This window comes from Vulpes lagopus, chromosome 15 (assembly GCF_018345385.1).
Source record: "Vulpes lagopus strain Blue_001 chromosome 15, ASM1834538v1, whole genome shotgun sequence".
Lineage (NCBI taxonomy): Eukaryota > Metazoa > Chordata > Mammalia > Carnivora > Canidae > Vulpes > Vulpes lagopus.
The window spans coordinates 48,927,498-48,954,906 of NC_054838.1; the positions used below are offsets into that span (position 1 = coordinate 48,927,498).

The 27,409-nt window shown below is 38.0% G+C and overlaps 1 protein-coding gene across 5 annotated transcripts in view; it reads left to right on the forward strand.

Annotated features, from left to right (window-relative positions):
- Nucleotides 1-27,409, forward strand: part of ARHGAP42 (Rho GTPase activating protein 42) — a 287,887-nt gene that overhangs the window by 45,396 nt on the left and 215,082 nt on the right. For 4 of the 5 annotated variants that reach the window (XM_041730578.1, XM_041730579.1, XM_041730580.1 and 1 more), the window contains exon 2: nt 16,539-16,634. In XM_041730578.1, coding sequence (XP_041586512.1) covers nt 16,539-16,634 — 96 coding nt within the window. Of the gene's footprint in view, nt 1-16,538; nt 16,635-27,409 lie in introns of those variants that run through there. The other variant, XM_041730582.1, reaches the window with a different exon arrangement.

Below are 27,409 nucleotides of genomic sequence, written 5' to 3' on the forward strand. Positions count from 1 at the left end.
TGCTTTATTCATTTGTTTTGTTCATTAAATTCCACATATGAGTGACATCATATGGTGTATTTGTCTTTCTGTGACTGATTTCAGTCAGCATCATACTCTGTAGCTCCATCCGTAGTCTTCCTAGGACCCTGTCTATCTTTATGTCGATTCTTCGCTAGCTCTTTTCTCCCTGGTTTAGTTCCAATTCCATACTTGTAGGAACTCAACTGTGAAGAATTAAGTCTTAGATTACTTGATTCATGTTCACTCTAAGGAAAATTGCTTAACAGTAGAATACAAAATTGGGAATCATTTCCTTTCAGGGCTATTAAAAGATATTATCATTTCTGTTGGTGATGTTTTAGTTTCAGCATATTACTTTCCATACATTCCTAAACATTATTACTAAAACATTATTATTACTAAAATGAAAGGAGAGAAAACATATACCCAATTCTAAACACCTCTGCCTCTTTCCTTATATAACTAATCAAAGTATTAATTTCATCCTGCCTATCAGAAAGGCAAAATTTAAGTATTGTTCATTTACTTTATTCCATAATATTCTATAACATATTTGTTTTAATAAAAAACAATAATAAAAAAGTATAGTGCTTATCCTGTGTTACTCCACTATAAGGATATACATATCCTGTTTTAGGAAGGCTGTTATTAAAGGATCTTAGTATATTCTTTTAGCCCCATTCATCTGTTTATGCAAAACCAAGTGCTTTTTATATAGCAGGTCCAGATCTGTTTGTTAAACAGTGAACAAAATAGGCAAAAATGTGTACTTTCCTTGAAACTATAATTGGAGGAGACAAATTAATGACTACATTATGTCATAGATCAGATGGTAGTAAATGCTCCTGAGGAAAATAAACCCTGAGAGGTTATGTCTAAGAGTGTGTGTATGTGCGCCAGTTTTTTAGGGGCTGCTGTGCTTTAGAATGGTTGTCAGGGAAGGCCTCACGGGGAAGGTCACATGTGAAGAACTGGCGGGAGTAAGGACTGAGGCTATGTATAGGTAATTAATGTACCAATTTCTTCTTGACGGGAAAACATTTATTTTTCAGTAATGTCTCACTTTAGTCCTTTTGAACTAGTTGGTATACTGTTACTCATCTTATACTACCTTTGAATAATCTGGAGGTGATTCTACATTTAGTTGGTTTGATAAGTTAACAAACATTACTCAGATCTGTTTGTGGTTAAAGAAGTTCCATGTTCAATGTCTTTTAAAATATCTGACATTTTAAATTCACTCTGGTTCTTAACTTACCAAAGTGATAGGAAATCTTCAAGATGTAGAAATTGCATAAATAAAGGAGTTAATAATACCTTTTGATTAATTAAATGAACCTTATATGAGAAAGTTTTGATAAAAAACTACTTTGTTAACTTTTTCATCTCTTGGGGACACCTGGGTGGCTCAGCGGTTTAGCTCCTGCCTTTGGCCCAGGGTGTGATCCCAGAGTCCCGGGATCGAGTCCCACATCTGGCTCCCTGCATGGAGCCTGCTTCTCTCTCTGCCTGTGTCTCTGTCTCTCTCTGTGTCTCTCATGAATAAATAAATAAAATCTTAAAAAAAAAAACCTTTTTCATCTCTTGAATCATAACATTATGTGTAAAAAACCTCTTCAGTGTATATGTAACGATTTTAGGATTTATTGCATTTGCAAGTGATTTAGGGTTAAACTTTACCCTTGCTTAAGCAAAGGATTTCTCCACAGATGGTGTAAACCCATAGCTCAAGGGTTGTTTGCAGGATAATAAGATATTTAGAGAAAATATTTTTTAAGCCCTTTACCAACCCATTTACATGTAAATGATATGCTGATTATATATCAGGTTTACTACTCAATAGAGCGAAAACCCCAAGGACTTCTACTTGGTCAATACTCTTTATTACCTTGGTTTGGGGGGATGTGACTAAAGATAAAATTTAACTTCATTGAAATCTAGTTATTTAGATGATAAGTTAGCCTGATACTCATTTTAATTTTTTGTGATGCTGCTATGATTGCAGAGATGTTAGTCACTCACAGCCATGATTTCCAGCGACTCTCAGAGTAGTCTGTATATACCCTTCACTGTTCTGATGTCATTTAAGTTACTACAGTAATTAGCTGAAGACAGTACTTTCCCCGGCCCCACCCCTACCACAGACCTTGGCAACAAGTGCACAAACTTCATTTATTCTAAAAGGTGCTGACCTTGAATCTTAATGATCTGGCTCCCTATGCTGCACAGCGTTGGAACTGAATTCGAATCTTAAGTTACAGAGAATTTTCTATATTCCAAAAATTGTGGTCAGGGAGCATGTGGAACAAACAGTAATACAAAATTTCTTTTCATAGTTGTATAACTTTTAAGAATTTTCATCCTGAAAATAGAGACTACAGTACCTGATTATCTTGTTTGTTACCCAAAGAGCCCTTGTTAAAATATTGCTTGCAATCCCACTGTTTCAGTATTTCTAGAAATGTCAGGTGGCTCACACACAGCTGCTGGTAGCACCTTCAGCTCTTACATGAGACTCGGAGTCTCTGCCAGAAACAAGCCCAAGGGACTGGGTGGCATGAAAGCTTCAGGCTCTTTAAATGAGCAAGGAATGAGAAGTAAAGCTAGAGAGAATGGATTTATTTCCCCCCTCTCATAGCAGTTAGGGACAACACAGATTGAATACATCTATAACAGACTTTTCATGGAGCTAGGTTTCCATCGTATTTAGAGATAGGAGAAGGCAATTGAAGTAGTGTAGTGCCTTGTGTGCTATTTATTTTCTTAGGTTATTAGCTTTTTAAGATTAGGGATAATGCCTTTTCTTCATCTAACAGTTCAAATGCTCTGAAAGATGGTATTGTTCAATATGACTGAGCAAAGTATAAAATATAAAGATACATAGTGACTCATGGAATCAAAGTTGTACAGTTTTTATACTTTAATATATCTAAAATTGGGAGGGGCTTCTAATTTAGCCTCTTTTTTAGGCTCTTTTTTTTTTTTTAACAGTTTAGCATCTTAGGATCTTATGGACTGTGCTATATGAAAATGACTTTAAAATTTTAGTACATGTTTGAGGAAACAATATTGTTAAGTTTTGAAGTAAGAAGACAAAAATAATCAGGTCAAAGGAGCTGAAAATCACATATATATTTAAGTTTTTGAATTGAATGATGTAATCACAGACTGGCTGTGTGCTGCCTAATAGAAACCTGGCATAAATTATGTGTGTCATTTGTATGAGAAGTCCCTTTTATTTGCAGCAATGAAAGAATTAGAGACAGAGTGTGGGAAGCTATAAACCCAGATGTAGTTGCACAAGTTGACACAGTTGGAATTCCTCAGTTCTGATTGCTAAATAAGTCTTAGCTCTTCGGAATCACACCAGGCAGTTGCTAACCGTGTGGCTCATTATGTGTATGCATGTTGGCAATTCAAACAGCATGGCATTTATGTGAATGAGTTTTCTTTTGAAATAAAAGATTTGAGATTCATCTTTATCCTTTCTGATGAGTGTAATCAATCACATGAAAATAGAACAGTAGTTTAAATATGGTGTATATGTTCTTCAAAGCCACTTAGGCATTTTTTAAAATGACCATACCATGTGAATACACAGTACACCAGCAGTTGTAAAGGTGCATCGTGGGATCTACGATGTAAAATGTAGTTTTCTTGAAATAGTCTGAAAAAAAAAACTGCTCTGGTGTTTCAAAATGGGGTAGGACAGCCAAAAAATGGTCTGTAAACGTGTAGGATAACAAGTGTTTTGAAAGCAACTTACAAAAACATTATGTGCACAGAGAATAATGATCTTTGTGTCTTTCATTCTGTGGCAGGCCAAACTCCACCCTCTTTTACAGAGTTGTTCTTTTCTGTTTGTTTTTGGAGGAGCAAAGCATCATGCCAGCATACTTCCACATGTAGTCTAAGACTGAGGCTGGTGTATTTGCCTTTCAATTACTATTCATAATCAAATACTTCCAATATGTAAGAGGATATTAGTCATGTAGCTATATGAAAAGAATCTCTTCCAATAACCATGTTGTTTATGGATAGCCATGATATTACATGATACTGTACACTTTTGTTTGGCCAAAGAAAATCAATAAAAAATACAGTACTGAAAAACCCAAATGCGCTGTCACAAACATAGTTAGCTACTGATTTAAGCTATGCACACATTCTAACTTGTTACTCTTTTTGAATTGTGCTTAAAAATTTTTAGAAGGTTCATGTACATTTGCTTATTTCTTTGCTTGGTTAAACAGATTTCATTATTCAGTCTAGGAATGTTTCAAGGAATGCTGGAATGTGCAGAAATCTGTTAACCACTGAGACAATACTTTGACGTTTTAGTCATCTGTCATTGAGGGAATATGAGTGTTCTTATAGCTTTTATTGATGTATATGGTGCAAAGTGGCTGAGGGGAAAAATGCACGTAAGTAAATGGTAAATTCATCTTTTGGGATAGAGACAATTTGATTATAACGTGATTATAATGTGATTTGTTGTCGTCAAATTAGTGTTTCCTTGGTTGGCAGATACTTTGGCTACATTAAATTTGCTGCCATCATATAATAGTGAGTTATCTGAAATCCTGTGAGGTGAGCTTAAGGTAGATTTAGTAATCAAGAGCCAAGTGTAATGTGTTAGTCTAGTCGGTGGTTTCCTCCTGAAAAATTACCTATCATAATTATAACTACTATTATCAAGCTCATACTGTGTGCTATGCCAAGCCCTTTACATGCATAATTTCATTTGGTTATTATAACAATCCTATGAAGTGGGTATTTCATTATCCTCATTTTACTGATAGGTAAATTGAAACTTGAAGAGCTTAAGTTCACACCTCTCCACAAAACAAAAAAGACTGAGTGTTTAACTAGTGGATTTCCCAACATCAGAATCCTTGGTATTGTTTTTTTTAATTGGACTTCTTTGTATTAGAAGATGATACAGGAAAATGTCTGCACTAGCTTTCTCTCTAATGATTTAAGTTTGTGGAACTCCTAATTTTTTTTTTTTGACTGAATGTTCTTCTCATCATACTTGATTAGAGTTGGATTTCTTCTAAGGCAATGGTGAAATTTTAGATTAATACCTAAAATATCGGGGATCCCTGGGTGGCGCAGCGGTTTGGTGCCTGCCTTTGGCCCAGGGCGCGATCCTGGAGACCCGGGATCGAATCCCACGTCAGGCTCCCAGTGCATGGAGCCTGCTTCTCCTGTGCCTGTGTCTCTGCCTCTCTATCTCTCTCTCTGTATGACTATCATAAATAAATAATAATAAAAAAAAATTAAAAAAAATACCTAAAATATCTGGACTGCTTTTGTCAGCTTCCATTGCTTTGCTTTTTGCCCAGCTTGCAAAAGATCTTAAATGAAAGAAACTTCTAGCTCTGTGGCTCCTCAGACCTCATGTAATTGATTTGATGTCCAGATAATTAGGTATGTTGTTTTGCTGGGACTCTGGGTTTTCTCAATTCCTCTTAGTCCCTTTTATAGCTAGAGGCAAGTCTGTGACTAAGTCAGTTCTTATCTGGAATTGATTTTCACCAGTACTGGAAAAGCCTTAGTTTGCTTTTCCATAAATACTCTGATTTCTCGCATTCTATTAGTTTATGACAAGCTTCCTATTTTCAAGACCCTCTACTGGATGCAATAAACACTACCCTCCATGGGCTTACTCTTTGGTGAGGGTTATGGGCCTTAGACACTTAGACACAAATATGTGTAATAATAAAATGAAAAATGGTAGGGTATGTCAGTAGAGGTGTATTGCCGTAATGTAGCACTTACGGCAAAATTTTCTGTTAGAGGAAGCACAGTACAGTATCAGTCTGAGGACATGGTCGAAACTGGTTGGTTTGATGGAAGTAAGAAGATATAAGTCAAGTCATATGACTCTTGCTTTACTCACAATATGTGCTTTTTAAAAAAATGTGAAACAAGATAAAACTATTGAACTTGCATCTCCCCAATTTTCTAATAAAAGTTGTAGCACCAGTTAGATTCACTAAAATTATCCATGGGTTTGTGAACTCTTAACATACTACTGTCAGGTATGTCAGTATTTGGTATCTGTAAGAGAGCAGATGTGTTGCTCCGGTTGGATTATTTAGGGTGGCTTTTAGATTAATCTATAGGGGCAGGTATTAAAGGTGCTTCAGAAGGTCTCTGGGAAGCTACGTGCTGCATCAAGTGTAGCCAGCTGCTCTTTGGAGGTATGATGAAGCTTCACAGTGCAGCTGTGAGTACTTCTTTATTGAAGATATTTGAAGGTCCTAACAGAAAGCAAAGGGGTGTTTTCAACATGGGGAATGACTTCATCAATGTTGAGAGAGTGCAAGTTTAGAGTTGTTTGTTCAGCAGGTGTATGGAGGATGCAAAGAAGTTTGAGGAAAAAGATGGCTTGAAAAGGAAAGATGATACGCTTGACTTGTGTAGTAGACAGCAACTTAGTGTAGTGCTTTAAGAAGGAAATTTAACTAGTTCAAAGATAATTTAACCACAAATGTGTTTAGTATATGATACCAAGAAGGGGCTGATTGAAAAAGGAAGTTTTAAGAGTTAGTAACGGGTTGCTATGGTGATATGAAAGGTAAGGTAACACCAGATACTCTTCCTGAGTCATTACCTTGGGCAGATAGATACTTCAGGTAGTCAAAAGAAAAGTGGGCTTGAAAGTGAGGGTAGAACAATAAAATACTTCATATTACTGCGTCTGTTGATAAGACTGTAAGTTGTAGATGCCTGGCAAGTAGTGGGAAATGAGTGGTTGGACTAGGGAGAGGTCACGGGTGGGAAAGTAGACCAGGAAGCCCAGGAAGATGTGCCAGCCCGCCCTGTGTTGCTGGGAAGCTTAGGAAAGCTCCAAGGTTCTCTGTGTTGGGTAATTCAGGGTTTCTTACTTAAATCAAAAAAGGCAAGAGGGATATTTTATTCAATTTTGCTTGCAAGTCCAGCATTCAGACTTAATATCATCATGTAGGAGTTGCTTGTATGTAAATATACAGCACTTTCTAAAAGATAACAAGTATTGAGGTAAAAAGACAAACCCTCCGAAGGAAAGATTGGGAGGAGGAGGAAACTCCGAGGCAGGAAAGGAGTGCTCACGGAGGAAGAGTCCTGAGAAACTGCAGGGCGCCATTGTCTCCTTACTCTTCCTTCTTCAAGCCTTTTTCCCCAGGGTAGAAAAATGGATAGTTTACTTCATCCTTTGAACTTTCTATTTTTAACTTCAGTTCTAGCAGCAGTGAAGTGTTTGTGGGTTTTCATTTTTTAATTTTTATGGAATTTGTAGCTTTATTGAAACTGTGGATAAAATTTTCCCAACTGTTGGTTCCTGTTTATTTTTAGGTTGGAAACTTTGAGAACTACTTGCCAGACACATATCATTTATGGGGTTACAAACTGTTTGGTTTTAGAGGCTAGCACCACTATTTATTTTCAGTGAAGCTGTCCTGAAGATAGTAGTTTAGTTCACAGAGTAAATATGTTGTGCTTTTAATGAAAATATTTCATATTCTGCGTTTGCCATCTTAATAGTGGTTTAATAGTTAGCATTTGTTGAGAACCAGTATTTCAAGTTTGTCCTGTTCTGTACCAGACGCTGTGCTAAGCCAGTTTCATGTAATATTCATGACAGTCTTGCAAGGGTTTAGTATCTTTTTTTTTGTACATGTGGAACCTGAGATTCAGAGAGGCTAAGTGCTTGCTATAAGACATATTGTAGTAGGTGGAGGTCGTTGGGTTGGCGACCATGTCTGTTAGACTCTGTACACACTTAATTCATGACATGAAAGGATGATTGATTCTGATGAAGGACTTCTCCCCAGATCTGAGCACATTCATCACATAAGACTTTATTATTATTATTATTATTTATCACATAAGACTAGTTTATTGCTGAAAACAGATGTTTTGACTTACACTGCCTGCCACAAGAGTACATGTATCAAAAATAGGATGCAGAAGTAATACCCTGAATACACATCTGGTATAGAGATGAATGGGCCGTCTAAAGGCCAGCTTTACAGTGCCAGACTTCACAGTGCCAAAACAATGTTGTTGCATCCTCAAACATAGCAAGTTAATTTAGTGGCCTGGAGTAGTCTGTTCTTTTTGCATTTCCAGAGGGATGAAGAACAGCATCAGTGTCCCATTGCCCTTTGGTGATTTTTGCTTCCAGTGACCACCTGTGAACATGGCTACTGCTACTTGGCAGCATTTCTCAAGGCCTACAAGGAAAGACCCTTGATCCCATTACTGCAAGTCACTCAATTTCACTTTAGCTCAACATACGTTTATCGAGCAATTATTAGCACTAAGCTTTGTCCTGGGCCTCTGTATGAAGAATTTTCTCTAATTGTTAATATTGGACAACCAGCATTTTCTACCCATTAATGTAAACCGGAAAATAACAAAGTGGGCATTTTAAAACTTTTTCAAATAAGGGCCATAGAAGTGATTTTTATTAACAACTTCTTGTGTTTTTATAATACTTTCCCATACTTAGTGTTCTTTTACTCTGACTTTTTTCCATCTAGCAGTCTGACATTTGTAGTTCTCTGAGAGAACGCTAAAAACATAACACCGTTGTTAAAAACCCAGGCTTATTTGATAATACTTTGACACATTCTGCTGTATAATGTTCAGTATGATTTTTCGTAAATTGATGCTTCCAGTTATCCTTGTGTGTTCCCAGTACCACAAGCTTTTTAGTAATAGATCTATAGTGGATTCTTCTATCTTTTTTTTTTTTTTTCAAGAATGGAGGAAGGGATGGGGGCAAGAGGAGAGGGAGAAGAAGAGAGAATTTTAAGCAGGCCCCTCGTCCAGTGTGGAGTCCAATGCGGGGCTTAATCTCACAACCCTACAACCCTGAGATCATGATTTGAACTAAGATCATGACCTGAGCTGAAATCAAGAATCTGATGTTTAACCAATAGAACCAACCAGGCATCTGTACAGTGAATTCTTATACATTGGTGTACATTTCTGTCTTTCTGGTCCCTCTGGTCTTATTTATGTCTGCTATCTATTGGGCACTAAGGGCACTATGAGATGAAGAATAGATACCTACTGTCAAGAAGCTTCTAGAATATTATCGAGTTACTTCATAGCATTAGAATGTATAAAAATATGTGCATTTCCTTTGGCTTCTACATGGTTTTTCATAATGACCATCTTTTTAAAAAAAAAGATTTCATTTATTTATTCATGAAAGAGAGAGAGAGAGAGAGAGAGAGAGAGAGAGGCAGAGACACAGGCAGAGGGAGAAGCAGGCTCCATGCAGGGAGCCTGACATGGGACTTGATCCCAGGTGTCCAGGATCAGGCCCTGGGCTGAAGGTGGCGCTAAACCGCTGAGCCACCCAGGCTGCCCTCATAACGACCATCTAATGTAGGTTATTCCATGCTAATAAGCCTAGCTAGCCCTAATAAATAGTTCAATACATGGGGACTTACTATCTTAGAATTTATATAGCTGGTAAGGGATTAGTGAGATGTTGTTAAAGGCATACCCCTCCCTAATTATAATGCTTGTTAGTCATTGGGGATTAGCTATGGATGCAGCAGAAGGAACTTCAAATTTGGGGAGAAGACCTATCCAGAAGGGTGTTTACCTCTTGGACTTTGGGAAAATTAAGTTATTACTTAAATTTTCAGAGCATCAGCCCTCATAGCTTTGTGTGAAGATGGGGAAAAAATATGTAAGAACTTTGAAATAGTAAAACATCAACACTATTGCTATCACTATTGTGATTGTATATTGAAGCTTTTTGCTTGTAATTAGTAAAACATTTTATTATTTATTGTTTTTTTTGGAGAATTGACAACTCATGTTTTACCAGTGGTTGAAAAATCCACATTAGGGGATTACAGGAGTGGGAAGAAGAGAAGATGAAAGGTATCTGGAAAGTTGGAGTATTTACTTGCCTTACAGAAATTTATGCTTTCAAAAATTGAGCTCTTGTATATAAAATATGGCGCTGGATACTTGTATGGTATTCACAGGTGGTAAAACTTCCTAGCTTTATTACACTATTTAAAATAGAGTGGATTGGGGCACCTGGGTGGCTCAACGGTTGAGCATCTGCCTTCGGCTCAGGGCGTGATCCTGGAGTCTCGGGATAGAGTCCCACATCGGGCTCCCTGCAATGAGCCTGCTTCTCCCTCTGCTCATGTCTCTGCCTCTCTCTCTCTGTGTCTCTTGTAAATAAATAAATAAAATATTAAAGAAATAAAATAAAATAGAATTGATAGACTAGGTTTATGGATAACAGAGTAAAGGTAAAATAGAGAAAGCACAGTAAGTGAGTCACAACATATAGTGGAAAGTGTAAAAGAGGAGATAATACCAAATTGGAAGGGATCAGGAAGGGCTTTTTGGAGGAAATGGGGGCTTGAGAGATATATTGAAAGAGACCATGGAGAAGAGTATTATCTCTAGAAATAGGAATAACAACATAAAAAGAGGCAAAGAGACTGGATGTTTGTTTCTAGTAATAACCAGTACGCCAGCTTGGTGTGAGTCTTGATAGGTGAGGTTGGATATATAGGTAGAAAATGCCTTTTGGAAGATTCTGTACATTTTGTTACCTTGATCATTCTTGGTATATTGTTGCGTCTCTTAAGTCTCTGTTTTCATTGATTATTCTGAGAAGCCTTCCCCCATGCACTCAAGCAGAATTGATTGTGCCTTCTTATTTGCTACCTTTATGTGCAGAACAGTATGGCAGTGTGATGAAGTGGGGATTCTGGAGCTAGGCTCCCTGGGTTGAAAATCTGGCTCTGTTATTTACTAGCTTGTATGAACTTGGGAACGTCACTTAACTTACCTGTGCTTGGTTTCTCCCATCTGTAAAATGGGAGTGATGATACCTGCTTTGTGTGGCTGTTGTAAGAATTAATGGTTTAATTTATGTTAAGTGTTTAGAAAAGTATTGGGCACATAGTAAATACTACCTGAGGGATGGCGTTATTAACCTCTGCAGGAGACTTTATCAATGGCCTATGATAGGATTTATTTACATGTCTGATGCTCCTACTGGACTGTGCCCTTTTGAAGGCAAGGAGATTATATATATATATATATATATATATATATATATATATATATATATATATATATATATTTTACTTTTTCCATTGCTTTGTACTCTCTGGCTTCTGCGTGGTAGTGTGAAGATAATTATACAGCATATATATCTGGGTATATTGCTCCTGTGAGTCTTTAATCTCAGAGCAAGTGGGTTTCTTGTGCCAGTGGACTGTCTAGTTGTACTTGCTCTGACATAAATATAGCTCATTTCCATACCTAACATTATAAAAATAATTCCATTGTCACTCCTAAGGTAAAAGGTAGCTCTTAATGTATAAGAAGAATTACAATTATTTACTAAGCATGTTTTACTTCTCTAATGAAATGAAGTTTTAGTGTTTCATTAGGATCATCTAATCATGGGTGCTACAGGTTAACTCTTTGATGTAAAAACATTGCTGACTAATTAAAGTCCAGTGTAATTTCTTTCAACTTAATGTGAATATATGAGAAGATATCCTTGCTTAACTTGCAGGTTAGGCAAAAAAAAAAAAAAAAAGGAAAATATGTGGTACAGGTGGTACTTGTGCCATCTTTACTGTGTACAACCTCGCTTGCTAGTAAATGTTATTCCTCTGCCTTCACCTTAGAATGTGGCCAGGTGACTCTGATCTAATAGTTGGGTAGAAATAGGGAGAAAGAGACAGCCTTGCCTAAACTAGAACTCTCCGCTTGCTGTGTTTTATATTCTTGACCTTTCTTTTTGTATGTAAGAGAAAATGTAGATATTTATCATTACACATTTTGATACTTTAAAATTCAACAATAGAATTTTAAAAATTAGGTTTTAAATTCTATATAATCAGATGTGAATCAGTTTTATTTAAAGATTTTAGAACCAGTATTTCGGTACCATGCATCTGGCCATCGTTGAGAAACTTTAGATAATTAGGAAATAGTGTGTTTCATGTGGTTTCAAGTCAGTTGAAGGTGTTGTGCTTTCTAGTTCAGAGGGAGATAGAGCCCAGATAAAGAGAGTGAACGGATTCCTCATTTTGAAGATTGATCAATATTACTGGCAGAAAAATCCTAAGTTTTTTACCTTGATAATATTTTTGACCTGATATTTTGACCAAATTACTTTCGTTTTTAGAAAATGAGAACAAATAAAAGGAAAGTCAAGAACCCAGACACTTGAAGTTAAAAATAAGTCATATTGCCAATGTCTCTTTAGTTTTGGAATTGTCATCTGAATTACTTGAGAACCAAGTTTTTAAATTGTAATCCTGTCTCCTTATGCTTCTGAAAGGACCAGGGAGAGATCATTCCTACATTGTTCATTCCAGGGTTGAAATAGACACTTTTCTCTTACACAGAAATACTGAATAATCAGGTTGTCTTGTCATGGCCTGATTGCACTACACCAAGAGAGAGAACTTGAAACTGCCATCAACAGATGGTTTTCTTGGGCATTTTCCAAGGTTATCTAAGGTCTAACAGCTGCCACCTTCATTCCTGATTTTTTTTTTTTCTTTTCTAAGATGGTTAAAATGGAAATAGCCAACACGTTTTAAGCTGTGTGCCAGAACACTGTTTTAAGATCTTCGTTTATATTTAATTCATTTACTTCTCAGAGTAACGCTGAGAGACAGGTTCTGTTCCACTTAACAGATGATGATCCTGAGGTACAGAGAAGTTAAGGAACTTGCCCGCAGTCGTGTTACTGATTGGTAGAGGCCAGAAGTTAACCCAGGTACTCTGCCACTAGAACTCACATTCTCAATTACTTGGCTATCTTGACAAGAATAGCTTATAAAGTGGGCTTCTGTGGTCTTGTTTGGGAACAGGAATTTGTTATAATGCATCCACTGTGATGTCTGCAAAAGGAAAAAACAGCTTACCTTTTTTTTTTCTTTAAGATTTTATTTATTTATTCGTGAGAGACACAGAGAGAGAAGCAGAGGCACAGGCAGAGGGAGAAGCAGGCTCCATGCAGGGAGCCCGATGTGGGACTCGATCCCTGGTCTCCAGGATCACACCCTGGGCTGAAAGCGGCACTAAACCGCTGAGCCACCCGGGCTGCCCCTCTTACAGAATTCTTAAGCACGTTGATTCATCCATATACACTATTCCCTATCTCAACTTCTGTAGGAACTGCATCACTGATTTCAAATCCATTTTACCGTAAACATTTATATAATACATAGAAAAACAAAGGGACATTAATTTCCATCTCAGGGAAAGTAGCCATAAACAGCTTGGCTTAAAATTGTCCCAAGAGTCTAATTTCTTTTTCTTCTCATAACATTTGAATAGGTGTCATGATTTCTCTGCCCTTAGCAGAGCTGTGCACTGTCAGGTAAATGCACACTTTGGTACAGTGTCCTTCTCTCTGGAAGGCCAGTTAACTTTCCCACCTTTATGAGTTGGACTTGAATGATAATAATTGACACCATTTATTGAATTGCCTAGTATGTACCAGGCACATACTTCGTTTAGTCCTTAGAACAACCTGTGAGATCAATGTTAATTCTCTGTTGTAAAGATAAGAAAAATAGTTTGGGGGAAGGATGGATGATTGTCTAAGAGCTCAAAGGTAATTGGTGAAGTCTAGTTCTAATGTAGCCTTTGTTTTCTCATTGACTAATAATTCATTAAGAAGCCTCTCTTTATCTTTCTGAAAGCCCAATGCAGAGCCATTCTTAAGGTGATAGAAAGTAAATTGAAAGTACTTCTCAAGTAGAATGTGCAGCTGGACAAAAGTTTTAGCCATCTTGTGGGAAAAGGTATAATCTATGAGTAGCATCATCTTTCCAGAGAATAATTTCTTTTTTCAAAAAAATCTGTCTTGTGTGTGTAATTTGATTTTTTTTAAAATTTTTATTTATTTATTCATGAGAGACATACAGAGAGAGAGAGAGAGAGAGAGAGAGAGAGAGGCAGAGACACAGGCAGAGGGAGAAGCAGGCTCCATGCACCGGGAGCCCGACGTGGGATTCGATCCCGGGTCTCCAGGATCGCGCCCTGGGCCAAAGGCAGGCGCCAAACCGCTGCGCCACCCAGGGATCCCTGATTTTTTTTTTTAAGTCTGTCTGAAGCTTGAGGCCTGTCGTCTTCAGAATTGTCTTTGTTCAGGGTATTGGTGAGTTCTTTGGGTCACAGCGACACAAAAAAGTGACCTTAATGTTTGAAGACCTATTCATTCTTGAGTACTTACTTTTTTGGATGAGTGCTGGGGTTTCCTGAATGGTAGGTTACCACAGTAGGTTCTGTGTCTAGGCATGGGACCTCAACTGTTCTCGTAAAGAGAAAATTATTCTGATACCAGTTAAAATGTTACACTTGATCTTAGCCAAAAGGCCGAGAAGCAATACACTAGTTAAATGTTAAGGAGTACTTTATTCAAGATTGCCAAAGGTGTCAAGATTATCACAATAGGGGAGAGAGATCATACTCGACTCTGAATTAAAAAGTACAAGTAGTGATTTATATCTAAGGAGCAGGCTTGGGATTGTGTTAGGGGATACTGGATTGGTATGAAAAATTACTGGTAGGAGACACCAAAGGAAGGGGGATTCTTGGTGAAGGCAGGCCAAGGAAAAAAGTGGAGGATGAAGATTTTGATCCCATGTTCAGAGTGGGGAATTCTCTCTAAGCTGACTTGGCAAGATTCTTGCTAAAACTGGATTTTGTAGAGCCAGTGACGACTGGAGCCAAAGTAGAGGCCTAGTCAAGATAAAGGTTCAGAGCCTGGATAACCTTTGATTAAGGAGAAAGTCTTCTGTTAGGTTCTATTGCCTGAATTAAATATAAGAGTTCAGGTATTGGACTTGAACCCCTGGGAGACACCACTAAATGAAGTAATAGGGTGAATTCCAGAAAACTATGTTTTCCTACTGGCACAGATTTCTGTGGAAAGGTTGGTGTGGATGATCAGAGTAGTTATGAGAGGTGGGTTCTTTAAAGCCTCTATTATGCTGCACCGTCAGACTGATTTATAATTTTCCTTAAAAAACTTATACAGTGTTTACTAGGTGCCAGGCTTGGTTCCAAACTCTTTTCAAATATTAATTTACTCAATCCTTAAAGCAACTGGTGTGAGGTGGTTATGCAATTGTTATTCTCCTTTCACTGATGAGGAAACAATGGCCCAGAGGAGTTAAATAATTTGCCCAAGGTCAGGTAGCAAGTACTTGGTGGGACTTGGGTTTCCACCTAGGCAGACTGGCTCCAGAGTACATTCTTAATCACTCTGTTAGGATGCATCCCTGGGCTTTACTTCTCATTATATTATGGGTTTTTCTGTATTCTCTCCAGGAATAAAGAATTCTTCTGGATTTAGTCATACTCTGGACTTTTTTCAGACTGAAGAATATATTTAGCTTGAGGTCCCCTATAAATCACAAGGTTATTTGTAAACACCCTTTTAGGTGGCCTTTCACATTAGGGGATCAAAACACATTCCTCACCTGCTCTGTAGTCTGTACATTGGTGACTCTTCCTTATCAAAGATTGCACTGTTGGGGATTTACCCCAAAGATTCAGATGCAATGAAACGTCGGGACACCTGCACCCTGATGTTTCTATCAGCAATGGCCACAATAGCCAAACTGTGGAAGGAGCCTCGGTGTCCATCGAAAGATGATGGATAAAGAAGATGTGGTTTATGTATACAATGGAATATTCCTCAGCCATTAGAAACGACAAATACCCACCATTTGCTTCAACGTGGATGGAACTGGAGGGTATTATGCTGAGTGAAGTAAGTCAATCGGAGAAGGACAAACAATGTATGTTCTCATTCATTGGGGGAATATGAATAATAGTGAAAGGGAATATAAAGGAAGGGAAAAGAAATGTTGGGAAATATCAGGAAGGGAGACAGAACATAAAGACTCCTAACTCGGGGAAACGAACTAGGGGTGGTGGAAGGGGAGGAGGGCGGGTGTTGGAGGGGAATGGGTGATGGGCACTGAGGTGGACACTTGACGGGATGAGCACTGGGTGTTTTTCTGTATGTTGGTAAATTGAACACCAATAAAAGTTAATTAAAAAAAAAAAAGAAAAAGATTGGCTGCTTTTTCCTCCCTTTCTCCCTGCTCCACTGGCAAACTTAGTGGCTGGCTGGCTTTCTTTTGTTCGTTTGTTCTTTTTTTTTTTTTTTTTTTTTTAAATAAATGCTCCATTTATAGGGAGTGAATGGTAGTTCTTTGATAAAGGATTTGGGAATCGGCTTCAGATAGTACACTACTAACACCAAAAATAAGAGGCAAATTCCCTGTGGGCAGAGCAGATCCAATTCCTAAAATATTTCTTTAGCAGTCTCTTAAAATCTGCTTAAATTTGTCAAGCTAGTATTTTAAAATATATGGTATATTACCATATAAAATATGGTAAATATAATATTAAAACTGAAGTCAGACAATAACATGTATGGAAGCTCTTGTATTCCATGATACCTTCAACTTATGGTTTGTTTGTTTGTTTTGACTTTTTAATTACAGATCTGTCTATGGCCGTACAGAAATTTTCCCAGTCACTGCAAGATTTCCAATTTGAATGTATTGGTGATGCTGAAACAGATGATGAAATTAGTATTGGTGAGTACTGTTGTTCTTTAATATTCTAAATAATTTTAAAAGTCCTACTTCAGATACTGATTTCTTTGAAATCTAACAGATTCTGGGACGCCTGGGTGGCTCAGTGGTTGAGTGTCTGCCTTCCGACCAGGGCATAATCCTGAAATGCTGGGATCGAGTCCTCACATTGGGCTCCCTGCATGGAGCCTGCTTCTCCCTCTGCCTATATCTCTGCCTGTCTCTCTGTGTCTCTCATGAATAAATAAATAAATGAAATCTTTAAAAAATAAAAATAAAAAAAGTTAAAAAAAAAGAGAAACCAAACAGATTCATATACCTAAATGCTAAACATGTAAAATATTCTGATTTGATAAAGTTTAAGGGCAATTTTTGGTTATTGTAGAGGACAGTATTATAAATTGTCTAAAAATCGAACTTGTTTTTTTTTCCATAGGAAATTATTTATTAATCATCCTATAATTTAGCTCAGCCCTTTGAGAAGAGGTAGACAACAATCTTTGTCTCTGCCTCAAAGTGAATCATTCTTTCAAAGATATATTGGGCATGTACTATTAAATACAAGGTACTGGTTTTAAGAATTATTTTAATTTTAAAAAATTTAATACTGATTTCTCTCTTAACATGAGTATTTGTTTATAAGGGAAAAATTGACCCTCCTGATTCAGACGGTTTTATTTCCCATAAAATGAAGAAGTCAGGTTATGTGATCCCTGGAGTTTTATCTGTATCTGAATTTTTACTGTTTGAAGGTTACATTTTAACAATCACTATTAATAGGTTTTTGACAGTGGGTCCATTTGTAGACTGAGTTAGCAACATGTCACATAATCAAAGACTAAAGAATATGTACATTCGTGAGGATAATACTAAGTGTGCTCCTCTTCCAGATATAAAAATAGAATATTACAAGTTTTTAAAAGAGTGACCCTTGGGCCCCTGGATGGCTGAGTGGTTGTGTCCTGCCTTCGGCTCAGGTTGTGATCCCGGGGTCCTGGGGTGAGTCCTGCATCAGGCTCCCTGCATGGAGGCTGCTTCTCCCTCTGCCTATGTCTCTGCCTCTCTGTGTGTCTCTCATGAATAAATAAATAAAATCTTTTAAAATAAAAGAACAGTGACCCTCAAAGTTTAATGTGTATATGAAACAGCTGGAGATCTTATGAAATGCAGATTCTGATACAGAAGGTCTCAGGTGGAGTGTGTGATTCTGCATTTCAGACAGACTTGAAGGAGATATGACACTCCTGGTCCATGGACCACACTTTGAGTAGTAAGGACTTGTAATCCTAGACAGGTCCCTCCACAATCACATTTCTTTTTCTTATATGGTTTTATCAGTTATATATGTATTCCTAAACAGTATGGTTTATTTTTGAAAACCTAAGTAGCAAGCCCAAACCTAGCTGTGAAAGGAAAGGGCAGTGTTATCCCCACCAAAAACGGCTCTCAGGAGGAAATAAGCTGACTGATTCATTGTCTGGCTTTAGCTTGCTCACATTGACAAAAGTTCCTTCTGGATAAATAACTGGTAGAATTCAGAGTTCTTAGACAAGCTCTCCTTGCAGATGGGATTTGCATTATGCATATATCAGTATGGCCAAGGTGGCAGTCTTTCAGAGGCCATGTACCAGGTGGTCACTTTATTGGTTGCTCCTTTAGGAGTGTTAGTTACTCAGGGGAGGTAGAGGTAGCTGGTCTATTGAAATCAAAAATGACTCCTCCACCTCAGTGTTGTGATGAAAAGTAGCTGAGCCATGTAGGATGAGGACTGCCACATGGGCCTCAACAGCATTACTTTTTTCTCTTTACAGGGTGAATGAGAAAGGGCACCTTCAGTGATCACACACCACTGGCACTTGGAACAATAGTTGTCATCTTTGTGTGCCACTTCTTGACATTTGTGTCATAAATGTCTAGTCCCCAACCTAGACTTTGAAACACATACCTGGCAAAAAAGCTTTGATTATATTACTAAAATACTAATATATAAGCATTATTATATAGAAAAAATAAAACTACTTATATAATATTTATTTTTACTTAGTAATGTAATTGTAATCATAACTCCAAGAAGGCAGAGGCCAGATTTTTTGAATTTTATTTTTAAATTTTGTTTTAGAGGGCAGCCCCAGTGGTGCAGCGGATTAGCACTGTCTGCAGCCCAGGGTGTGATCCTGGAGATCTGGGATTGAGTCCCACGTCGGGTTCCCTGCATGGAGCCTGCTTCTCCCTCAGCCTGTGTCTCTGCCTCTCTCTCTGTGTCTCTCATGAGTCAATAAAATCTTAAAAAAAAAATTTTTTTTAGAGAGATTGCAATAGAGTGGGGGAGGGCAGGAGAGGGAGAAGAGAATCTTTTTTTTTTTTTTTTTTAAGATTTTATTTATTTATTTGATACAGAGGGAGAGACCGCACAACTAGGCAGAGAGGCAGGCAGAAAGAGAGGGGGAAGCAGGCTCCCTGCTCAGCAGAGAGTCTGTTGTAGGGCTTAATCCCAGGACCCTGTGATCATGACCTGAACCTAAATGAAGAGTCAGTCACTTAACCAACTGAGCTACTCAGGCATCCCTGTCTTGTCTTTCTTTTTTAAAAAAATATTTTTATTTATTTATTTATGAGAGACACACACACAGAGAGAGAGAGAGGCAAAGACATAGGCAGAGGGAGAAGCAGGTTGAGCCCAATATGGGACTTGATTCCAGGACCCTGGGATCACAACCTGAGCCAAAGGCAGATGCTCAACCACTGAGCCACCTAGGTGCCCCTATCTTTTCTTTTTTAAAACCACTTTAGCTTTAGCACCTAACCTAGGGCCTGACTCATGATAGACCCTCAGTTAAAATGACATAGTTTTCTTATAAATTTTAATTTTTTCACTTATGTGTTTATTTTTCTAATCATTATATATGTATATAATTTGTAATGTATATTTGTATGTATATTTAATAAAAATATATATAATTTGTTTTCTTTTAAAGAGGACTGTGGCAAATACTTTGGATTTTTTAATAATTTCATAACTTTAAAATGTTTCATCAGTGTAAATACATAAACTAAAGAAATAAAATCCATGGAACATTCAGGTTGATTCTAGTTGAGAATCTCTCCAGAGAGAGGCAGAGACACAGGCAGAGGGAGAAGCAGACTCCCTGCAGGGAGCTTGATTCAGGACTTGATCAGAGGACACCCGTATCACGAGCCTGAGCCAAAGGCAGATGCTCAACCACTGAGCCACCCAGGTGCCCCAGATTCTAGTTGATCTTGTTAAAAAGTATAATAAACATATTTCTGCGTATTTCTCTTAATCTCCTTTAAACTTACTTAAAATACCTTTCTTGAAGTCACATGTAACTGAAGAGGCAGGGTTTTTAAATTTACGCTCTGCAGCCTTTCAGGCAGATGTTAGGTGATTTCCCCAGGTTGTGGTGAATTCGATCTTCAGCATTGGTCCCTAGTCTCTTTCCACTGTGGTTTAAATGGATGCTGTTGTGGCTCTTGTAGATTAGATTTGAAAGCTGTGACTTGATCAGGAGATGGTTTATTGTAGACAATGAATACTAGATTAAATTCTGGTACTTTGAGGGCTTCAAGGAGTTAGATCAAAGAGGAGCAAAAGATGAATGCTATGTAAGTATAGATGTAATGGTCCTTGATGCTTTTAGATCAGGAGACTTATGTATCTCCTATTACTGGGAATCTGATTTAAACATTAATACTTTATTTGGAACCTAACCTAGAGCAAAAAGTAGTCTAAAATATTATTTCTGAAAAAAAAGTAAAAAATAGGTATGCTCCTATATCCTCACCATCCGACAATTTTTATCCTTTTACTGAGTCCTCAAGTGCATTCTAAACATTTAAAAATATAACATAGAGAAGACTATAACCATTTCTAACATGGAAGAATTATGAGTACATTGCAAGCTGCTGTTGCAAGGATAGTGACCTAGGAATATATTCCTGAGACTGTTGTGTAGGGCTGGAGTGCATGTGCAAGGAACTATCCTTACCCTCCTTCATCAGTCTTATTTATTTTTATCATCAGTTTTAATTCTACATGGGAAGATACGTAGTTCCAACTTTGTTTAAAATAGCTTGTGGAAGCCCCAGTTTCAGCCTCTTTATTCCTCTAATTTAACCAGAGGAATGAAGTAGGGACAGCTGTGGCTCTTAGCATTGAGTAACAGCCGCAACATTCTCAGCCAGAGTGGTTTTGAGACTTACCAATGACGGAACCATTAGAAATGATGACATACAAAAACTCATCTTTTATAAGCAAGTAATGTCAATGAAAAATAATGTGTAAAATCAAGACATTTGCTGTCTTTTTGTATGTGAGCTGTGGTAGGAATGAGTAGGGAGGTGGTAGGAAGATGAGTAAGATGTCTACTTTTAATGTGCTTATGGTGGAATAGGGTGAAAAACAGATTTTGAGCAATGTAAGGAAAAGATTCTGTTTCCATATCAGTAAATTACCTAATTTGTGGAAGCTCTTCTGATTGTTTTATAGGTGGGTAGGCATGTGACTGGCCTGTAAATCAGTCTTACTCTTCATCTGTCCCCTTCTTCTCCCATCCTTTTGGACTTGTGCATTTGGGGTTTTTTTGTTTGTTTGTTTTAGTGCTAGTGAAACATTGCTGACTTGGAAGGAAGCAAAATATAATTAGTTGCCTGTGATCCAGTGTGGAATTTCTCTGGCTCAGAGAACAGGTCAGTTGTTTCCAGAATTGAAGTCCCAAACAGGACAGCATTCTTGTGCTTTCCCTTTAGCACCTTCCTTTCCATTCAAAAGCAGCAAGAGGTCTTTTCTCCTCCCTTCTTACAGGGATAAATGAACTGCATGCGAACTTTCCACAGCTCCATTTTATCTGTCAATTGTAGTGCTAGCCTAGTGGGAAGCAGCCTATTGAATCCATCCAAATTAACTTCTCACAGCTGCTCTACTTACCTACTTATATTTCTTTAGTTTTTGAACTGAGTAAAGATCTTTGGTTAGGAGTAAGTCAGGAGTTCAGTAGCTGGACACTTAGAGCTTAGAAATTGGTGAGGGAGGGTACAGATTGATTACAAACTGCTTATAAGATTCAATCCTCCTTTAATAATTATATGGGTAACATTTGAATGTACCATCGCTTAACTATATTTAAACAGTAAGTAATATGTATGTAAATGCAAAAAAAATCAGTGCTCACTGCATCAGTTCTGGTGCATGTACACATGTACATGCATGGGAAGTGATGACTTCCAAAGTCATGTGCTGAGCCTTAAAACCTTACTAGTAGGAGATAAAAGGCTCTCTCTACAGAAAATGAAATAGTGCCCTTTTAAAACCCCTGTTTACACTGGCTCATTCAAACAATAGAAGCTCACAGTTATTACTGTGAATCTACCTATGAGATAGGTTGTTTTGCTAGGTTAATTTAGCATCTGAGAGTATAGGATACTAAAAGGCTGTAAATCTTAGTGTATCACTTCAAAATCCATATCCATACCAAGATTGGGACATGCAACTTATTTTGTTTCTGTATTTGGTGCCTACAATTTGAAATCACTTTTAACCGAAGTCTTAAAAGTCTAGATTAAAAATCAGATCTTATTAGGCTGAGCTGGTGCCAATAAAAATATTAGTCATTAAAATGCGGCAAATCTTGTTCATTCTGTGTAATCTTGGAAACCATTGGAAAGTCCAGTTGCAATTGTGCATAAACAACTTGGTTAGCAGTGTTGTATGATAGCCTTTGGTAATTCTCAGGAAAGTTTTACACAACATGAACCAAGGATTAAACATTTACCAAGAAGGAGAGTCAGTTTGCTAATAAATATTTTAGGTGGGGACTTCATTCCCTTAGACACACCTAAACAGAAAATTCCTGTGGTGAAGACAGACAACACAAAACCACTTGTTGACTAAGGTTATGGCTCCCAGCTCTGAGTGCAGAAATGAGGGGCCATCAATTAGGTAATTCAGATCAAATATATTCATAATAATTGCACAGATATTTCTGACATAGCTAATATATTCCTGTTCATGTATTTATTGTTTTCAGTGCAGATATGCAGACAGCAATAACGATGGCTAGTGCTTAATAGTTTTTAAAATAAAGACCTGTTACAACTTAAAAAAAAAAAAAAACAGAAAACCTTTTTTCTTTTTAAAGATTTTATTTATTCATTCATGAGAGAGAGAGAGAGAGAGAGAAAGGCAGAGACACAGAAGGAAAAGCAGGATCCATGCAGGGAGCCCGAAGTTGGACTCGATCCTGGGTCTCGAGGATCACGCTCTGGGCTGAAGGCGGCGCTAAACCGCTAAGCCACCCAGACTGCCCCAAAAAACCCTTTTATAGGCAAATCTAGATAGATTATATCTACAGTTTATGTGTACAGTTTAATGAATGGTAACTTAAACTGAACCAAGTTTTGTATATTCTGTTGTCTGTGGTGTACTTTACATTTTGGTTTCTTTCCTGTTCCTTCTTTAGGAGAACATTGCAAAAGGTGAGACTATAGGACACAAATTTAAAATAGTGACTTTTCAAGTCACAGGGCTTTATTGTGTTTTCCTGAACCAGCAGCACTTTGCTCAGCTGCAAATACTTTTTGTTGGATTACCTCTCAGAAGTGTGACTTGGTGGTAAAGTGACTTTACTGTGAGCCTGAGTCACCTTGGTATATAGATAGGAGCCTGTGAAGGACCACTGTTGCCCGTTCAAAGGGTGTGAAGTAGAAGAAATTTTTTTTTTTTTTTTTTTTTTTAAATTTATGATAGTCACAGAGAGAGAGAAAGAGAGGGAGAGGCAGAGACACAGGCAGAGGGAGAAGCAGGCTCCATGCACCGGGAGCCTGATGTGGGACTCGATCCCGGGTCTCCAGGATCGCGCCCCGGGCCAAAGGCAGGCGCCGAACCGCTGCGCCACCCAGGGATCCCTAGAAGAAATTTTTTAAAGGAGTGGTTGAAAAAAAATTTTTTTTCATTTTCCTTGTTAAAGAAAGTACTGTGGGGAAAATGCATTAATTTTTTGCCAAATAAATCCATCCACTTTGAGAATGCATCTGTTAGGTCCAGTGGAAAGGTACTATGAGATCTAGTTTTGCAAGTGATAAATAAGAATATGGGGTGGGAGGCATGGCAAATGGTTTGCTTTGTGTGTTTTGAAGGGGTTCCTATATAGTTTAAAAACACTTTGAGGTAATAACCTGTATTTCAGGTTAAAAATAATAATTGGTATATTTATAAACCCAAGAAATGAGCTTAAAAGACCATAAGTGATTATTAGCTTACAAAGAACCTGTTTTCTTCAACTTAAACTAATAAAATTCAACTTTTAAAGTATTAAATTATGAAATGCTTCTGGAAAGATTTTCTTTAGAACTTGATGAGCTTTAAATACTCACCCGTATTGATTATTACTAATATTTGAAGGTGGAGTGCAGCCATAAAACTCGTTTTGAGTGTTTCTTAGGCAAAATTTCCAAACCAGAGACAATATCATTACTAACTACAACTGAACTCTTCAAAAAGAGACCTTTGATTTTACTAAATTCTAGGAAATGATTACCTTCTCATTTGCTGAATCAAAAGAGAATCTATGACTTATTATAAACCCTCATTATAACCCACTTAAATGTGGTTATATAAATCAGGAAGTCCTCTATTAAAGTGGAACATTTTTAAATGCCTAAATTGTTTATACAAATAACATTTTCTTTTGAACTCTGTAGAGGAAGCATATTTTACTTCTTAATGGCTCTCAGTTGGACAATTGAATTATTGTTTTCCATTTTTTTTAACCACGTTATTTTTGCACCCACACAGAAACCACCCACAATTAAGGGTTGAAACAGCTGGGAAAGTTGCATATTTCAGGTGGAGTTCCTATCATTAAAAATCATGCCACTTGAGAGAGAGTTTTTTATCATGTTAGCTCTGTGTTTTAAAGAATGTAATTTGATTTATTTGAAATTGAATGGCTTAGATTTTTATACTTCAGGCTCTGAAAAACACCTGAAACTTATGTTACAAATCACATGTCTAAAAGAAAAAAAAGTTGTGTTAATTTACTGATCTACATTAATCCCCAGAAACTCCTTTTTTTCCTTAGTGATCTGCTAAACAAAAGTAGTTTAGTTTGTTTCATAGAGACTTTTTTTTATCAATTCCAGCAAACTGTACACCGTTGGAGGTTATAGAGTTTTACTCACATTTCTGTTCCTGGATGGTACTAGTACTTAAGTGCTTTATTTGTAGCAGAGGCTTAGTATTTGTTAATGTGGATAGTCCTCCTGTAGGTCCTAGCAAACCTTTATAGAAGTGAATCATTCTAGAGTACATAAATAGGATATATAAATACCATGGACTTTCTTCAGAGAGTTAGAACAAATTATTTTAAGATTTGTGTGGAATCAGAAAGGACCCCGAATAGCCAGGGGAATTTTAAAAAAGAAAACCACAGCTGGGGGCATCACAATGCCAGATTTCAGGTTGTACTACAAAGCTGTGGTCATCAAGACAGTGTAGTACTGGCACAAAAACGGACACATAGATCAATGGAACAGAATAGAGAATCCAGAAGTGGACCCTGAACTTTATGGTCAACTAATATTCGATAAAGGAGGAAAGACTATCCACTGGAAGAAAGACAGTCTCTTCAATAAATGGTGCTGGGAAAATTGGACATCCACATGCAGAAGAATGAAACTGGACCACTCTCTTGCACCAGACACAAAGATAAACTCAAAATGGATGAAAGATCTAAATGTGAGACAAGAGTCCATCAAAATCCTAGAGGAGAACACAGGCAACACCCTTTTTGAACTCGGCCACAGTAACTTCTTGCAAGATACATCCACGGAGGCAAAAGAAACAAAAGCAAAAATGAACTATTGGGACTTCATCAAGATAAGAAGCTTTTTTTTTTTTTAAATTTTTAATTTATTTATGATAGTCACAGAGAGAGAGAGAGAGGCAGAGACACAGGCAGAGGGAGAAGCAGGCTCCATGCACCGGGAGCCCGACGTGGGATTCGATCCCGGGTCTCCAGGATCGCGCCCTGGGCCAAAGGCAGGCACCAAACCGCTGCGCCACCCAGGGATCCCAAGATAAGAAGCTTTTGCCCAGCAAAGGATACAGTCAACAAAACTCCAAGACAACCTACAGAATGGGAGAGGATATTTGCAAATGACGTATCAGATAAAGGGCTAGTTTCCAAGATCTATAAAGAACTTATTAAACTCAACACCAAAGAAACAAACAATCCAATCATGAAATGGGCAAAACACATGAACAGAAATCTCACAGAGGAAGACATAGACATGGCCAACAAGCACATGAGAAAATGCTCTGCATCACTGGCCATCTGGGAAATACAAATGAAAACCACAATGAGATACCACCTCACACCAGTGAGAATGGGGAAAATTAACAAGGCAGGAAACCACAAATGTTGGAGAGGATGCGGAGAAAAGGGAACCCTCCTGCACTGTTGGTGGGAATGTGACCTGGTGCAGCCACTCTGGAAAACTGTGTGGAGGTTCCTCAAAGAGTTAAAAGTAGACCTGCCCTATGACCCAGCAATTGCACTGCTGGGGATTACCCCAAAGATACAGATGCAATGAAACGCCTGGACACCTGCACCCCGATGTTTCTAGCAGCAATGTCCACAATAGCCAAACTGTGGAAGGAGCCTCGGTGTCCATCGAAAGATGAATGGATAAAGAAGATGTGGTTTATGTATACAATGGAACATTCCTCAGCCATTAGAAACGACAAATACCCACCATTTGCTTCGATGTGGATGGAACTGGAAGGTATTATGCTGAGTGAAGTAAGTCAATTGGAGAAGGACAAACATTATATGCTCTCATTCATTTGGGGAATATAAATTACAGTGAAAGGGAATATAGAAAAAGACTCCTACCTCTGGGAAACGAACTAGGGGTGGTGGAAGGGGAGGAGGGCGGGGGTTGGGGGTGAATGGGTGACAGGCACTGAGGGGGGCACTTGACGGGATGAGCACTGGGTGTTATTCTGTATGTTGGTAAATTGAACACCAATAAAAATTAATTTATTTAAAAGAACAAAACAAAACAAAACTCTTGGGGCAGCCGGGGTGGCTCAGTGGTTTAGCGCCGCCTTCCACCCCATGGTGTGATCCTGGAGACCTGGGAATTGAGTCCCATGTCAGGTTCCCTTCATGGAGCCTGCTTCTCCCTCTGCCTGGGTCTCTGCCTGTCTCTCTTTCTGTGTCTCTCATGAATTAATAAAATCTTAAAAAAAAAAAAAGAACTCCTAGGGGCGCTTGAGTGGCTCAGTTGGTTAAGTGTCCAACTCTTAATCTCAACTCAGGTTTTGAACTCAGGGTCCTGAGTTCAAGCTCCACATTGGGCTCCATGCTGGGTGTCGTGACTACTTAAAAAAAAAAAAAAATAGAACTCACTGGGAAATAAGAGCTCTCCACTCTGCCCTTTTCCAAGGAAGCTCAACTGAAAAGTTAGAATAATCTGGTGATCCTTATCATTTTGGCCATATAAGATAATAGTTTTTTCAATTGTTTATTTATTCATGAGAGACACACAGAGAGAGGCGGGGACATAGGTGGAGGGAGAAGCAGGCTCCTTGCTGGGAGGAGCCTGATGCGGGACTCAATCCCAGGACCTGGGGATCATACCTTGAGCCAAAGGCAGACGCTCAACCACTGAGCCACCCAGGTGTCCCAAGATAACAATTTGATATGAATTGAATTCTTGTCTCTCTTTGCTTGTGTTCAGAGGAGTTTCCAGTGCAG